Here is a 16693-nt window from a genome sequence, read left to right as displayed (position 1 = left end):
AATTCACTTAAAAATTTAGCCTATAATGCAAGGGGCTCCTATGCAGCCAAGTAGATGGTTACAAAATATATGAGCCTCCACAACACGCACACTTTAAAATGCACTGACATGCCAAGCGTCAGCCCATCATTGCAGACACCTTACACAGCCCTTAGTGGTACCAAGGGATGTTTGTAGCTGGCCCGGGAAGTTAATAGTGGGGCCTGGGCACAGTGTGTTCATCATTCGGGATGACAGAAGCAGTTGCACTGAAGCACTACAGGAAGGGTCACGCTGCAGTAGTCAATGTTGTATTGCTGTACACCCACGCCAGCTGGAGGGCGGAAAAAAATCTTGGAAAAAAGCAGGATAGACAACTCTGCATAGTTCAACAGCTAGGACAACGGACTAGGAGTCAGGAAATAACGATTAGGGCTGGTCGAAACTTTTCCTTTGGAACTGCTTCTGACTAAATGAAAATTTTTGCCAAAAAAGTATCACGTTCTTTGAAAATGGTCAAATTTTTGGGCAAAAAAACCCTGAATACCCCAAAACATAAAAGGTTTTGGTTTATAGGTGAAAACCAAAAAAAAAGTGATTAGGAAAAGCCACTGAAGTGCCTCAATAAGAGTTGTTGTTTGAGTACCTTCTGCCCCATTCTCTTCTATGGGCTACTGAATTGGACTACCTCTCCCATGAGTCCATGGAACTCCCATGATGCATCACAGCAGTCCATCAAGAGGGGCGACTATGGTGCATCATGGGAGATGTAGTCTGGCCAGGGATTATACCCCCTAAACATATTTTTCATGTGGGCCATATCCATTTGGTATAAAATGACTTGGTAGCCAATGTAAAGATGCTGCTTTCCTTATTTGTTAAATGCTGATAACGAAAAAAATCAGAGCTATAAAAAGAAGCAAAGCTAGATGGGGTGGGGTAGGGTGGAGGAGACACAGAGGAGGTTTAGATTTAGAATGCTAATGATTACTTTATCCAAATCAGTTGGATGGCTATTTCTTTTAAAGTATTATTGCCACCAGATTCCCAGCCCTGCTCTAAATCATCCCAGCATCTCATCAAGAAGCCTATTCTTTGCGTTAAGAGACCGAGAGTGCACAATTATGGGTTTCTTTTCCCTTTGCATAACAAAATGGAGAGATTATCATCAAGTTACTATTCAGATTTTAGGAGGATTTTTTTTTAAAAAAAAACCATCTTTATCTATTAGAGCTCCCTGTTCAGGCCAGCATGCTGTAAAGATTACTCCTGTAAAGGCTTCGGCGGAGATGTGCTCTATTTCATTCTCAATGAGGGTTGATGGCATTTTGAGAGGCTCAGAATAGCCTTTGATTACTGTATAAAACAGAATGGGGAAGCTGGTTATGTAGTGGGGGTATTGCCACGAGTGCTCCTCATCAGCTTTCTATTATGCTTTTTTCTGCCGGGGGATCATATCACAATCACAAATCACAAGCATGTTGTGTTTTTAGTCTTATTTTCCCTGCTTTTCAAAAGTTGTGTGCTTTAAAGTTCAGAGTTCTGGTTTAACAGCCGTGTCCAAAGGGGGCATTTTCGGACTCTGTGGTTCACTCAGGTACCACTGCATAAAAGCAAGGTCAACGTCTTGACCCTGTCATTGGCCACTATTCTCCTCTAAACCGTGGGGACGTGCCAAGTGTTATAGGGGTATCATTCGTTGGAGAATGCAAGGGACCCGGTACTGGAGAAAGAATGACAGGGAATCAGTCCTGAGGAAAGTGAAATGGATTGATTAGAGAGAGGGATAAGAATATGGAGCCTCTCCCCCCCCCTCCCCCTCCCCGTGCTGGTTGGCTTTCCTTCCAGCCTGTTTGATGCCCAAACTGCATTAATGTAAAATAAGTCAATTTTATATGAAAAAAATACTCACTCATATATCATTATGTCCTGATGAAAGACAATTAGTTATTAGGAAGATTTAAGCCTGTTTTGCACGCCTTTCCCAATACTTCCACTGACGTCTTTTCAACAGATATTTAATGCTATGCAGAGGAACACTTCTGTTTTAGTCACAGACAAGGTATAGCGCTGGGCAACGGCAGCGTGTCTGGACCCCCAGCTGCAAGGCTGCAGAGAGCAGCTCATTCTAAAACTTACGATCACGGGTGTGGCTGGGGCCACTTTAGGCCCCAGCGTAAACTGGATCAACCTCAGAGGCCACAGAATCTGCCAGCGATTGCCAGAATACCAGGTGTTCTGACTTCCCTCTCCTGTTTTTTGGTGCACCGGCTCTCTATGAGCCAGGACTTCCCCTACACGGGAAATCCACTGCTGTCCTATTAGGGCAACTTTCCAACCCCTTTGATCTGTTCCAGATTGGCTAACAACAAGGGACAAAGCCAAAGGTCCCTGGACTCTTTAATGTCCCCACAGAGCAGACAAGACCTTGGTTTTTAAGGTCTCCTCTGAAAGTCCCATGCACAGTAAGCTGCATGGAACCTAATTTATCTTCCTTGGAAGAACTGGTGAGTTGAATCGAGTCGACCCTGTTGGGATAACTGCAGGGAATCTAGGTGTTTCAAAGCTGAGACTTAGTCTACAAAGCCCTCTAGATATCATTGTACAAACATTGATTCATTTATATGTATCATTATATAGACCGATTTTGTTTTACAAAATTGCCCTTCCTCCTTTTGGTTTAGGGTCAGATATATTTGTTGTGGGTGGTCTAAAGCCAGAGCAGAGTAAGCGGTTCACTCAGTGGTCAGAAGGAGGCTGTGAGTTTTCTGGGAAGAGGTGGATGTTCTCCAGGGGAGCTGTTTCCAATTTCAGTTTCATTTCAGTTTGGATCAGTTGTAAATACCAGCCTGTTTCTTTGAAATGTAACCGGTGTTTGCTCTGGGCTGATGGGACAGCTATGCATTGTTAGTTCTGTCTGCAGCACTACCAGAGTATCCAAAGCACATTATTCAGATCCACTGGCATAAACCAGCTGCCCTTATTCCAGGCGGACTGCTGAAATCTTTATGCTTACAGCAGCAGCTGTGCGGTCAGGTACATTTAGGAGGCTGCAGTTTGGTGACTTAAGGCTGGATACTCACTCGGTTTCTATCAAGACAGTTTCTGCTGATTAGCTATTCTTAGGTACAAGCAGCCCTGGCATAGAATTCCACAAAGGGAGGTAGGCAGAGCACGTGTGAGGTCCGAAATGCATGTGTAAGAAATATCATAAACTGTGCACTGCTGTGCAGTCATTTTACTTCTGTGCAAAATGGGTGTGACATATTGTCATTTGGATGTTGGGAGTATTTTACTCCTACTTTGCACAGGTGTAAATAACTATCCAAGGTGCAACAGGGCATAGTGAAGTGGGGGAGGGAGATTTGTACGTGAGAGCGATTTAAAGATTTGTGAGACAAATCCTGAGGTAATTGCTCCATTTTTACTAAAGCAAACTCCAAGAGCCTGGTGCCAGGTAAGCTCAGTTGGCTTCTTTTGTGAGTACCACGACGTAGAGCTGTTAAAGAATGTCCTTTAAAAAATTCATAATTTCCTGTGAAAAAAAATTGTTTTTTCAATGAAAAAAACAAACCCCAAACTCATTTTTAAACAGAATCAAACCGTGCAGATTTTCCCATAAAATTTGTTTTTGGTTTTCAATTTCCATTTTTTTGTTGAAAAAACAGAACATTTCAACCAACATTTTCACTTTGGTCGAAAGAGCCGTTTTTCGTCCAGAAATGTTCCACAACAAACCTTTTTTGATTGGCTCCATCAGTGAGTCATTTTGATAGGGCATAAACCCTGATGCCTGGGAGCACTTACCCAGCAGTCCTACCAGAGATTTCAGCAGGGGTTTAACTCCCAATGTGACAGCTACATAAATTGCCAAGTATGTCAGGCAAAATGCGTCTCTTGTACTGACCACTGGACAATATACATCTGAGTGTTCTTTGGAACCATCCTATGAATTCAGTAGAACCACATGGCAGGCCGGATACTGGAGTGGAGGTCCAGCAACGAAGCAGTTAAAAGAACGTATTACTGTCAAATTTAGCCACACATCTGCTGACTAACACAAGTATTCTGCCTGAGTACAAGCCTGCCTGACCCCCCTGGGTCTGTACTCAGGTGGCTGCCCTGCCATTGCCCATGCTGCCGTGTTCACGCCGCTAGTTTGAGTGTGCTAGCTCAAGCAAACCAAGCATGTGTGTCTCTTCTGTAGTCACTGGGGCTATTTGCAGAGTTATGTGTGGCTCAGCTTGAGCTTGACAGACTCTGCCCTATCGTAAGGCAAACATCCTGGATAATGTGAATTTAGGGTCGATTTATAACAAGAAGTGGCTCCAGTTTTGCAGACTTCCCTATCAAATGTTTGTGTTTCCTGCCTGACAACAATGAAAACCAGCATCCCAGCAGCACTCAGAGCTGCTGTGTGAAAGAACCAGACTTGGGGATGTTGGACCCTCACCAGGGATGAAAGGGATGCAGGTGCAGGGGTGAACACCCAAGTCCCATCTGGTAGTGTCAAGACTCACCGATTCTCAGCACTTCCTGCCAGCTGAAACATGCTGAGTGCAGCTCTGGAGAAGACTGGTCAAGGCGGGGGAAGTGGGGAAGATGCTGGGCTCAGGGTCCCATAAGCACTGCAGAAGGGGCTACTGGAAATGGAGTGTGAGAATCACAGCTCGGAACGATAATATGGGCAAGATCCCATCAGCGTAAAATGAAAGGAGACGCAGAAGAGAGGCTATTCCAAAGGCTGTGTAGAGTCCAGTATGGAGCGGCTGGTTTATCTTTGTTTTCATTACATTTTAACGCGCCACCACAACGACATTATGTCCCTGCTATGAAGAGAGGAGCTATTGACCGAGAGAGACTGCAGAGGCCAGGAAATGGAAAACAGATTAGCAGACAGAGAGCAATAACACAAAGCAATACCCACAAAGGTCTTATTTACCTTTGTTTTATTGAGACTCATTTTACACGCATGTTAGAAATTATAATAGCTCCTAGGTCTTTGGCATTTAATACCACAAGGCCCCCTGGAAGGGCATAGGGAACATTTTTGCCTGTTTTAATGTTTTGCCTGTTGTACTTTGCCTTGTGCTTGGTCACAGGCCAAAAAAGTTGGAATCGTACACGTTCCTTATGAGGGATGCTGATGGACCGTTAGAAATGCTGGGTTCCTGATAGCCTATAATCAGGGTTTAAATTTAGGGGGATGTATCTAACATAGATGTCCAGCCTACATGTTGAAAAGTGATCATAGATTTTTTCAGTACCCATCTTGAGATACTTTAAATAAAATGGGCTGATTTTTTCAGAAAGTGCTGAGCATGTGCCCTCCAATAATCAGACTTCCTCAAGAAGGATCTCAAGTTGAGCACCCGGACCATGGAGCAAAGCAAAAATCATTAGTTGCTTTCGGCAACTTAGGCACTGTATGTGAGGGAAAAGGCACAGTATAGAGTTGTGTTTATTTTCTATCTTTCAGACCCTACTTATACTAAAACTTTTCTTTCCAATGAGTCAGTGTGTAAAATGCAAGAACAAACCAAACCAAAAAACCATCATAATCCACAAAGTATTTTGTATCAGATTTATAATTTCAGCTATTGAAACTTCACCACTGGAAATATAAAAAGTATTCCGTGCCACACTCCCCCACCCCCAAAAATGTAATTTGCTGGCCAACTAAAAGTGACACAATAAAATAAAAGTTGGCTTGGTTCTTAAGTACGAAAAGTTGTTTTTCAAGCCTACAAAATTATGACTTCACATTGTAATTAGGAGGCAATTTAACAACATTTAAACAACAATTATATCGCATTTTCAACCCACTAATTTGCACCACAGCTGTTCTCTTTGCCTCCTATTTTGAAAAAATGACTGCAGAGCTTTAATGATGGCAAAAAATAAAATGAATGTAAAAAGAAACTGCTCAGACAACAATAGATATGAAAAGAGCCTTGGTTAGTAGTCTATGGTGAGAATTCTATGGTTAGCATTTATGGCGAGATAAAGGAAATGCATGAGGAAAACATCATTACTGTGATGTTACTTGGCAGCATATGTAGTGTGCAGGTTGCTGACCAGAGGTTGTGAGCATAAGCTACCATAAATGCATTCATGTTGGTACGTCCTCTCCAGATATCTTGGAATGGGGTCATTCTAAGAGGGTCTTGTAATGGGTTATTCTAAGGGGGTCAGTTAATTTGTTACGGTCATGCAGTGTATATTTAATTGAAAGCATAATAGCCAAGAAAATATGGAGACAGAATAGGGATGACTGCATGATTCATGGTTAATGAAGCAAAGCAAACCCATGGTTGGGTTATCTTAGAACAAACAAAAATAGAAGGTGTATTGTTGTGTATTCCTTCCCTGTTGTACAAATATGATTCCATTCAAACTGAAGAATATATTTGTTCCAATTGCAAGGAAGTAAGGCAGCAAAAAGTCCTGTTTCTCCCAGCTGACAGACTCCTATTGACTCAACTCCTTTTTTTTTTCTTTCTGCAGCCTAGAGGCATAGGACCCCCATGTTGGTTCATACACAGCGTTCCTCTGGCATCTGACTCTTTTACACTTTTCTAATCTCCTGGACAGCAGGAAGGAAGTTGAGATGATCATAGAATCATAGAATATCAGGATTGGCAGGGACCTCTGGAGGTCATCTAGTCCAACCCCCTGCTCAAAGCAGGACCAATCCCCAACTAAATCATCCCAGCTGGGGCTTTGTCAAGCCGGGCCTTAAAAACCTCTAAGGAAGGAGATTCCACCACCTCCCTAGGGAACCCATTCCAGTGATCAGAGGACAGATGAAGAAAAAAAAGGAGCACTAAGCGATAGGCAGCGAACTCCCATCCCTGATTCAGGGTCCTTGCTGTTTCCGAGAGTGCCCCTCTTAGATCATCGCTCCCTAGTTCTCGATTCACAAAGGACTAGTCTGCAATCATCAGTTTTGCCTGAAGCCTCTGCCTTCTCCACAGATTCCTGCTTGTCTCCCTTCAGTCCTTGCCTCTGCCCCATCTTTTTGGAGTAGGTCAGGAATGTTCCCTGAATGTAGCATTTTAGGGGAAGAGGGTTTTCTTTTGAGCACAGGATCCTGCCTTTCAGTGTGCCGGTTCTTCCCTGGTGCAGTAATAGCCACTGCTAGTAGTTCTGATCAGCAGCTGGCAGCTTGGGAAGCATCTTTCCCCAACCTTGATCTCTCTCCTTCTCAGTTGCAGTCGTGTTGCTAGATCCCAGCCCCAAGAAAAAAAGCCTGACGAATGACATTATGTCTGGAGAAACAGGCAAGACCAGTAGTGTTCAGATCTCAGTGGGCAGCTCTCCACCTCTTGTATCCAACATCTTTTCCCTGCTTAAAAGGATATACTCTAGTGCCCCAAATCCACCTCCGAGATCCTACAGCTTGCAGAAGGATTGGTTGGCAGTGATCCCAACTCACAGACTATATTCAAGTGCCTACTGCAGGTCTCGATGTCTCTCTGCTGCCATGAACACACTCTTGTTCTGGTTTCTCTTCCCCTAGCAGCTCCTCTTTTCTCTTGGTGAAAAGGCTTAGGGAGGCAGTTGCAAAATTTGGTAGCTTCCTTCCCTCTATAAATCTATCCTGTATACCTTTGTGATGAACAGATAAGTACATAAGCCTCTTGCTAACCCTAGAGAGACAGTGCATACAGTACACCCCTTCCTTTCTCAGAGGAATCATCCCAAATATCCCTAGAGGTGGATGTGAAAGTCTTGAAACTCTCCTCCAGATCAGCCTTTCTAATAGGCACCATAAGTTGGGCCATCTGTCAGCTATGGAAGAGCGGTGGAAGCTGCCATGCCTCTGGAGGTTGCATTTCACACTGTTTTGCAGCTCAGGCTGCTCAAGGGAGAGGATTTTTTTGCACACAGCTGGGACAGGATTGAGGCATTTTCTTGCTGTCTCCTCCAAGTCCTCTTCATCCCCCTGCCTTGGACGGTACTTTCCATGCAGCTTGTATCATCCTCCGTTCTAGACCTGGCAGCAGCCACAGCTGGCTCAGCAACGACAGCTCTGTTCCCAGAGCAGCTCTGCCCTTCAGAAGTAGAAAGCTATTTGGCAAGGACTTAAGGAACACAGCCAGGCACTTCCAGCCTCCAACCAGAGCCTCATGCTCTACCACACTCATCCAGCATCGTTATTTTATTCCCAGAGGAACTGTAGAGCGGTTGGGGATGATTTCCTCTCCGTCCACGTTTCCTCTTTCCTTTGGGGTTGTTTGAAGATCCAGGGTACCCACCAAATTTTGTCTTCAGATGCCCCTGCATGGCTCCAAAAGGCCCTATTTTGGCCCTGGAGGCTAACTTAAACCTTCCCCCCTCCAAATCAGGATAAAATTCTCAGCAGGTTTCTCCCAAGCTGTCTAGCCTCATCAGCCCTGAAGGGGAGAGAGCTTTCCAGGCCTGCAGCATCCCCTGTTATTGGGGCATGAGGGACAACATTTTGAGCAGGCAGGTGCTGAAAGCTCCTTGGACACACTGGCCTTCAAATCGTTCTCCCAAGGGCATACGTTGGGACTTCTCCAGTCCCCTTGGCTCTCCGGATTCAGGAGCCAATCCTCTGCTCAGCGTGATGATCCAGGCTTCAGCTCTGGGAGCTCAGCTCCAGGAACTCATCAAGGAAATTACCGCAAAAGCCACTAACAGCTATGCTGTTCTTAGTATTGTTTCCTGATTCCCCCAAAAGAGGCAATTCATAGCTCATTTTGGAGGCTTCTCAGTCATAACCCTCATTTCCTGAAGCAGATTGCAGACAGAGGGCTATCCTGTAGGGCCTGCCTCCTGAATCCTTGCTTTGTTTGATGGGCCTGAAAGGTACTGATGTTTGCTCGTCATTGTCCACCCCTCATACCAGCAGTTATTTCGGTTTTGCAGACAAGCCTTTTCAGTTCTATCTTTTTTGTCTTGATTTAGCCCGTAAATTCTCACAAGCTGTTGATTCCACTGCGCTGCACTGTTAAGGGATAACATCTCTCCCTTCCTGGACAGTCTCTTTCACTACAGAATTAAAGACAATATTGTGATGCATACGCACAGGGGGGGCCGAATTAAGCCTGCACTGTTTGCTGACATGAGAGGAATGTAGATTCAGGATTCCAGGTTCTGTAGAGGAGCGTGTTCTAGTGGTTACAGTCCATTTCTGCTTCTGCCGCCAGCCTGTTGCTGTCCCTCCATACTCCTACTCACTCATCCCACTGACTAGGGGGGAAAAGGGGACTGTCTTTGAGATTGGTGTGTGGTAAAGCTGCATGCACTTTTTGGATGCAAAGTTCCTCCCACACACACACTTTGTCTTACATTTCCCCCCTACCCCGCCTTTTTCCAGTCCAAAAAAAATGGGTCACATTTTTTAAAAGTAAGAATAAATGGAATTTTTTCCTCACTGAAACCAAATAAAGTAGTTCAACTAAATTCAATTGATTTTTTTTATCAAAAACAATTTTAAAAAAAATTGAATTGAAATGAAACCTTTTTTCAAAAATTTTCAAGGCAAAAAATATTAGTTTTGACCACCTTCTAGTGTGCGCAGACCTGGTGTGAGAGCCTCACTGCTATGCTGGCCTATGGCAGCAGTTAAAAGAAGCCTCGCAGTGTAAAGAGGCCCTGTACCAATTCCCATTGCATAGGCTCTATAGAAGATTGCACTGCCCTTCAAGCAGTCCCTTGAAAGCCCTGGCATATGAGGTATGCTGGGGGTAGAGTTTGGAGAAGAGGAGGTGAGTCAGGAGCAGGGGCCACATCTGGAACAGGGCCCCAGCATGCAGCTCTACCGAGCTTGCAGGCAATGCCAGGGCCCATAGGACACCCCAGAGAGGCTTCCAGAACTTAGAGAGGCCCCCAGGGCTATGTAAAAGAGGCCAAGGGCCTCTCCATCTCCTGAAGCAGCTCAGGATTGGGAGGGCACAAAGGTGGTTTAAAGCCACCTTAGCTCACCCGCTGCCTGAGTTCAAAGTTCCCATAGTTTTTACCCTGTCCTCGCTGGTTGATAAGAGTGGAAAAGGAAACCTTCTCTGTATAGCCCAGGCTGCTTAGAAATGGTGGCACCCCACACCCTTCCCCGCTCTGCAGTGTCTCTGGGATGAGCCTGCCTTCTGCATGCGTACATCAGTCTCTCTGTACAATCTGTCCTTTCAAAAATTAAACCAAGGATATTGGCAAGACACACTCATCTCTCAGCAAGCACCCATTCTTAATCAACTAGGGACAAATCTTGCAGGCCCTACTCAAGTAATACTCCCATCGGGGCCGGCTCCAGGCACCAGCTTACCAAGCAGGTGCTTGGGGCGGCCACTTCGGAGAGGGGCGGCACGTCCAGCTGTTCAGCGGCAATTCGGCGGACGGTCCCTCACTCCTGCTCGGAGCGAAGGACCTCCCGCCGAATTGCCGCCGCAGATCGCGATCGCGATCACGGCTTTTTGGGGGTTTTTTTGTTTGGCTGCTTGGGGCGGCCAAAACCCTGGAGCCGGCCCTGACTCCCGTTAACACTGAAGGCTTGCTGACTTCACTGGAAGTTTTGCTTGAGTAGGAATGGCCGGAATTGACCCCTCTTCAGTAAACCTCACTGTTGTGCATGTTTTTCCCCATTAGTTCATACAGCTCATGTGACTTCTTCTTATATCCATCATTCCATTTTTCTTTCCTATTAGAGTGAACTTGGACACAGCCCTCCTCCTGCCTACGCCCCTATGTCAGGAGTAAGTATTTCACAATCAACCTTCATCCTTTAGGTTTTTTCGGCTTTTTAAACCTTCTGTTTCCTCCCCTATTCTCTTCGCAAATTGCCCAATTTACTCCAGTGCCAACAGTGACTAGAATTAATACATAGGTTGGGCAAACCTACAAGGTCTCTCTAATCCCAGTCTGGATTCGTCAGGAAGCCCAGAGTTCTATGGTACTATGCATCCCAAATGGGTGATCATAGTTCATAAAAAGGATCTAGGTAAAGTGCTTTGATGATTGTCTGTTTTGTCATGATTCTGAACGTGATGTGCTCATCCTGACGAGCAGTTATTAGGTTGAGCCAAAGCAATGAGTTGATGCACCAATGGGAAAGCATCTTACCAAGCTAAAATTCAGTTCCCAATGGAAGAAGTATATAGTTTACATGACTGCTCTTCGACTGTTGCTACTTGTTTACACCAAAACCAGGCCCACTCTGAATAAAGACAGTTCAGAGATGGAGGCTTTTTCTCTCCTCTCTGGAGGAAGGTTTCCACCAGGTCAGGTTTAAGGTTTGTTGTTAGGAGAGCAGTTGTTCTTGCCAGCCCAATAGTTAAGGAGACCTACACATTATGGTCCCTGCTACTGTATATCTCAGTATTAGGCCTTGCATAGACTGGGGACTTGCCCTACTACCAGCTGTTGGTGGCCAGCAATTTGTGTAGTTGCATTCATGTAAACAGGCAAAACCATTATTGTCTCTGCTGGAGTTCCAGTCTGGCCGAAACCCAGGTACGCACCACCAGTGCAAATAGAGGCTTTGTGTATCTTCACCAGAGGTTGTAATGGTGGCAAGCCTCCCTGGCCTAGACAAGGCTTTGACCATTCGATAAAATGAAACATTGATGTGAAACCAAAGGAGCTTCCACATCTGTGTTGAGTCATTTGCTTTATTTTGTCCTTCTCTCTTGCACCACTTTGTCTTTCTCACAGAACCAGTTTGTGTACAGAGGCGGCGGCTTTGCTACAGAACAAGGAGTGCCTGCGCCATACAGAGCTGTCAGCTGCATAACTCCGGAGGCGCCAGCCATCCAGGGGGCCACGGCAGAGATCTTTGACGACACTTGCTGTAATGGTACGCTACGGAAGCAGGTGGCCGCCCTCGCACAAGAGGACAGCAACACTCAGAGGTACAGCGCTGACCCAACAGTGTTTGTACCTGAGCGGGGCCAACGGGGCGAGCTGGATGAAGATGGGTACATGACTCCGATGCGAGACAAACCCACAACAGGTAAACCTCTAGCATTTTGCGGTGAAAGATCTGACTGAGCTAATCACAAATTTTTGGCTGAAATACACACACACACATGCCCAATTCCAGCATGTATAATTACATGTTCCTACTGTACCTAAATTCCTTCTGTGTTTTCCATTGGAGAAGTTATTGTGGACTTTCCTGTGTTTCTAAAGAACTTACGTGACTGGTACTGTTGAACAGCAGCCAAATTCCATGGCCCAATATATAGAGCTGGATTGTGACTTCACAGGTGCCAAGGGGAGGTGAAAAGGATGCAAGGAGCTTTGCTCATCTGCACCCTCATTCAGCAAAGCACTTGAGTCTGTGCTTAACTCTAAGCATGTCTTTAAGTGCTTTGATGAATTAGGGCTCAAGAGAGGTGCTAGTGAAAAACCTTGTATAAATTATCTGATTGGACTGTTTGAGGTTAGTGACTGTAGCCTTCTGAGAGGGGGGATTAGTTGCTTTGGAACAAGGTGTTGCCTGATAGATTTTTATATTGATTATTGATTAATCTCTGAGCCTGCAATGGTCGATATGTGTTCAGTCTCGTCAGCGGCTACAGCATCAGGAAGATTGTTACCAATATTATTAGAATGAGTGAGCCGAGGAATACACAAGAAAGAATTGCAGTTTATCACGAGTCCCTTTATTAACAAATCCACTGAGCTGATAAACAATCCTGCAAACAGTGAAATACAACAGCAGACAGAGAGGTAGTACAAAGTGTCTGGCCTTCTGATTGTCATCACTCACAATTCCGGAATGGGAGTCATTAACTTCCTCAGCATCATCTTCATCATCCTCTCCCATGTCACACAGGCTGGTTTATGCCTTTTATAATGAGTTACACTGACACCCACTGGGGTTCAGACGTATTTATGAAGGTTTCAACCCCTTTTCCTTTGGTGCTTCCACACTCCATTAAATTTGAGGTGCCCTGTTTTTCACAGGCTAACTTGTTAGTTCCTAATATACTTGTTAACATTTAGGTCCCTCAGTCACCATAACAACTTGTGGTTAGCACATCTGCTGACATCCTAGGTCTGCAAAAATCCCCAAACCCTTCTGACCAGGTCCATTGCAATATACATTTCCTAAATACCAGCAGGTAACACATCTATTACTGTAACTGTTTCAGCTTGTGACACAAGGTCACTCATTGGTTAGCTGCTCATGTCAGCCTATCTAGGCCTGAGGCCTCGTTTGGCTAAGCTAAATATCTTACAGACCTAAGGCCTCTTGGCCCTCTGTTATAACATTAATTAATACTGATATTTCACCTCTATATCCTAAATGTACCTGATCTCTTTAATCCTTGGCTACAATGGAATATCGCACATTGCACCCTCTCCAGAGGTGCACCATGAGCTACCCCGGCCCCTGTTCCTTGGAGACAACGGCCTGAATCTTCACTGCCTTGCAGGGGTTCTCCACTCACTCACACCAGAGTGTAAATGAGACACTAGATGCAAGGCAGTGGAGATTCAGGTGTATTGTGCCTACTTCCCAGTGAGGTGCACACCACCCCCTATCCAGGGCTGTGGCTTAATGCCACTCTTAAGTGCATAATCTAATAAGATGCATTGGGATCCTTCAGGATGAAAGACAAAATCCATTCAAGAAGTGGATTTTATCCAGCTGGTTTTGGACTTGAATAACTGGATACTTCTGACATTTCTCACTGCAGATGTCCCCCATCAGTGATGTTTTTTTTCTTTCTATAGTTAACCTCCAAGCAATTCCATTTACAGTCCACTACCCTTGCAAACAGCTCCATTGACCTCTTGGTCACCCTGCCCTCTCTGCATCTGATGTGCTTTGTGTTTTACAGTGAAACATTGTTTCTCATAGAGCGCTGTTGAGACCCTGTAGGTCAGTTAACACATGGTAACCAAGGCTTGAGGGCTACAGGCTCTGACCTCAAGAGAGAACTTGCTAACAATGTTGCATTAGTCCAGAAGAGGTGTGCAATATCTCCCAACCATCCAGCCTGCCAACATTTTGTTCCTAATGGGTTTCTGGTGGAAATCGAAAATCCTTTGTGCTGCTGTGTGAGAGTGACTTACCCTCCTCTTCCCTCCAAGCACCACGTGCCATTAACCTTTCCTCCTTTCAGCTGTGACCCTCAGTATTGTTTACATCACAGTGTTGACATTTTGTACTAATTTCACACAGTCCTACTCTCGGTTTAGTGCTAGCTCAGGAACTCTTCTGTGTCCCTCTCGGTGCTAATTAGAATCTTTGTTCCTCCACATTCTGAGGCCCTTTGTCACTCAGTCGGGGCAGCTTTTAATCAGTCAGATAGCTGTGTTTTTAATAAAACAGCCATACAGGGTTAGACTGTGGAAATGTTTATAGTACAGAGGAGACTTAAGTGGAGATAATGCTAATCTAGCATTTTCCAGGTAGGGATGCTGAGATAGTGGTGAGTTTCAGTGACTTAGACAAGGTCGCACAGAGAGTCAGTGGCAGGCATAGACCCCAGTATCCTCCTTCCAGTTCTTTGTTCAGTGGACCATACAGCCAACTCTTCTAGAGAGTGATTCGCGGTTAAAGCACTGGGCTCAGAGAGATCTGGGTTTGGTTCCCAGTAGGGCTGTCAAGCGATTAAAAAAAATAATAATCGGGATTAATGGCGCTGTTAAACAATAACAGAATACCATTTATTTAAATATTTGTGGATGTTTTCTACATTTTCAAATATATTGATTTCAGTTACAAAACAGAATACAAAGTGTACAGTGCTCACTATATTTATTTTTATTACAAATATTTGCACTGTAAATAACAAAAGAAATTGTATTTTTCAATTCACTTAATACAAGTACTGTAGTGCAATCTCCTTATTATGAAAGTTGAACTTACAAATGTAGAATTATGTAAAAAAATAAACTGCATTCAAAAATAAAACAATGTAAAACTTCAGAGCCTACAATTCCACTCAGTCCTATTTCTTATTCAGCCAATCGCTCAGACAAACAAATGTGTTTACTTTTGCAGGAGATAATGCTGCCCACTTCTTGTTTACAATGTCACCTATTTTGGATCATTATCAAGCAGAACCTGTCATCAGTATGGTTGCATGTCCTCTGGAATGGTGGTTGAAGCATGAAGGGGCATATGAATGTTTAGCATATCTGGCACACAAATACCTTGCAATGCTGGCTACAAAAGTACCATGCAAATGCCTGTTCTCACTTTCAGGTGACATTGTAAATAAGAAATGGGCAGCCTCATCTCTCATCAATGTAAACAAACTTGTTTGTCTTAGTGATTGGCTGAACAAGAAGTAGGACTGAGTGGACTTGTAGGCTTTGAAGTTTTACATTGTTTTGTTTTTGAATGCAGCTTTGTAACAAAAAAATCTACATTTGTAAGTTGCACTTTCGCTATAAAGAGATTGCACCACAGTACTTGTTTGAGATGAATTGAAAAAATACTATTTCTTTTGTTTATCATTTCTACAGTGAAAATATTTATAATCAAAAATAATAATATAAAGTGAGCACTGTACACTTTGTATTCTGTGTTGTAATTGAAATCAATATATCTGAAAATGTAGAAAAACATCCACAAATATTTAATACATTTCAATTGGTATTCTATTGTTTAACAGTGCGATTAAAACTGCAATTAATTGCGATTAATTTTTTTAATCACGATTAATTTTTTTGAGTTAATTGCATGAGGTAACTGCAATTAATCAACAATACTTATTCCCAGCACTGCCACATACTCTCTGGTGACCTTGGACAAGTCACTTAGTCTCTCTGTTTCCTATCCCCTGCCCTTTGTCTATGTTTAGGCACTAACCTCTTTTGTGCAGGGACTGTCTCCCATTATCAGTCTGTAGAGTACCTGGTTCAGTGTGGCCCAAATCTCAGTTAGGGACTTGGCACTATTTGATAGTAGTGAAGTGAAGATAAGTAAAGAGTGCTGTAACCATTGGGAACCTTGGTCTCAAGTTTACATTCAAATGAGCTGCCAGTCAGAGATGCTTGCTGCTGTGTGGACATATTACCATGTGTTGACATACCTTCTATCTTTTTTAGATTACCTGAACCCAGTAGAGGAGAACCCATTTGTCTCTCGACGAAAGAACGGTGATCTTCAAGCTCTGGACAACCCCGAGTATCACAGCGCCCCGAACGGGCAGCCCAAAGCAGAGGACGAGTATGTGAACGAGCCGTTGTACCTCAGCACCTTTGCTAATACCTTGGAAAACGCGGAGTACCTGAAGAACAATGGGCTTCCTTTGCCAGAGAAATCCAAGAAGGCCTTCAACAACCCGGATTACTGGAATCACAGTCTGCCACCGCGAAGCACCCTCCAGCACCCGGACTACCTGCAGGAGTACAGCACAAAATATTTTTACAAACAAAATGGACGGATCCGGCCCATCGTGGCAGAGAACCCTGAATACCTCTCTGAGTTCTCCCTGAAGCCTGGCACTGTGCTGCCCCCGCCACCCTACAGACATCGAAACACGGTGGTGTAGTGACATCAGTATTACACAAGTAGAGAGGCAACCCCTTCTAGCCGCCGGTCTCTCTTTCTTTCTTCCTTTCTCTCTCTCTCTCCCTCTCTGTCTCCTGTGAGCTTCCTCTTTTTGCCAGTTCACTCACTTTGATATTTCCAAGTAGAAAGACACCTTTGAGTCATTTGCTGATCGGGTTAGGAACCTGGAAGGAAAGAAAGAAAGACTGAATGAAGGAATGAAAGAAGGCCAAAAGC

At 44.3% G+C, this 16693-nt stretch overlaps 1 protein-coding gene across 1 annotated transcript in view; it reads left to right on the top strand.

The window, feature by feature from the left end:
• Positions 1–16457, top strand: part of ERBB4 (erb-b2 receptor tyrosine kinase 4) — a 940185-nt gene extending 923728 nt beyond the window's left edge. The window contains exons 25-27 of the mRNA XM_029910528.1: positions 10647–10694; positions 11653–11950; positions 16012–16457. Of these exons, the coding sequence (XP_029766388.1) occupies positions 10647–10694; positions 11653–11950; positions 16012–16457 (792 nt within the window). The remainder of the gene's footprint in view (positions 1–10646; positions 10695–11652; positions 11951–16011) is intronic.
• The last annotated feature ends 236 nt before the right edge of the window (positions 16458–16693 follow it).

The sequence above is a fragment of the Terrapene carolina genome, unplaced genomic scaffold, assembly GCF_002925995.2.
Source record: "Terrapene carolina triunguis isolate 2854851 unplaced genomic scaffold, T_m_triunguis-2.0 Scaffold62, whole genome shotgun sequence".
NCBI lineage: Eukaryota > Metazoa > Chordata > Testudines > Emydidae > Terrapene > Terrapene triunguis.
Note: the sequence above shows the minus strand (reverse complement) of the source record. Positions and strands in the feature narration are given on the sequence as shown.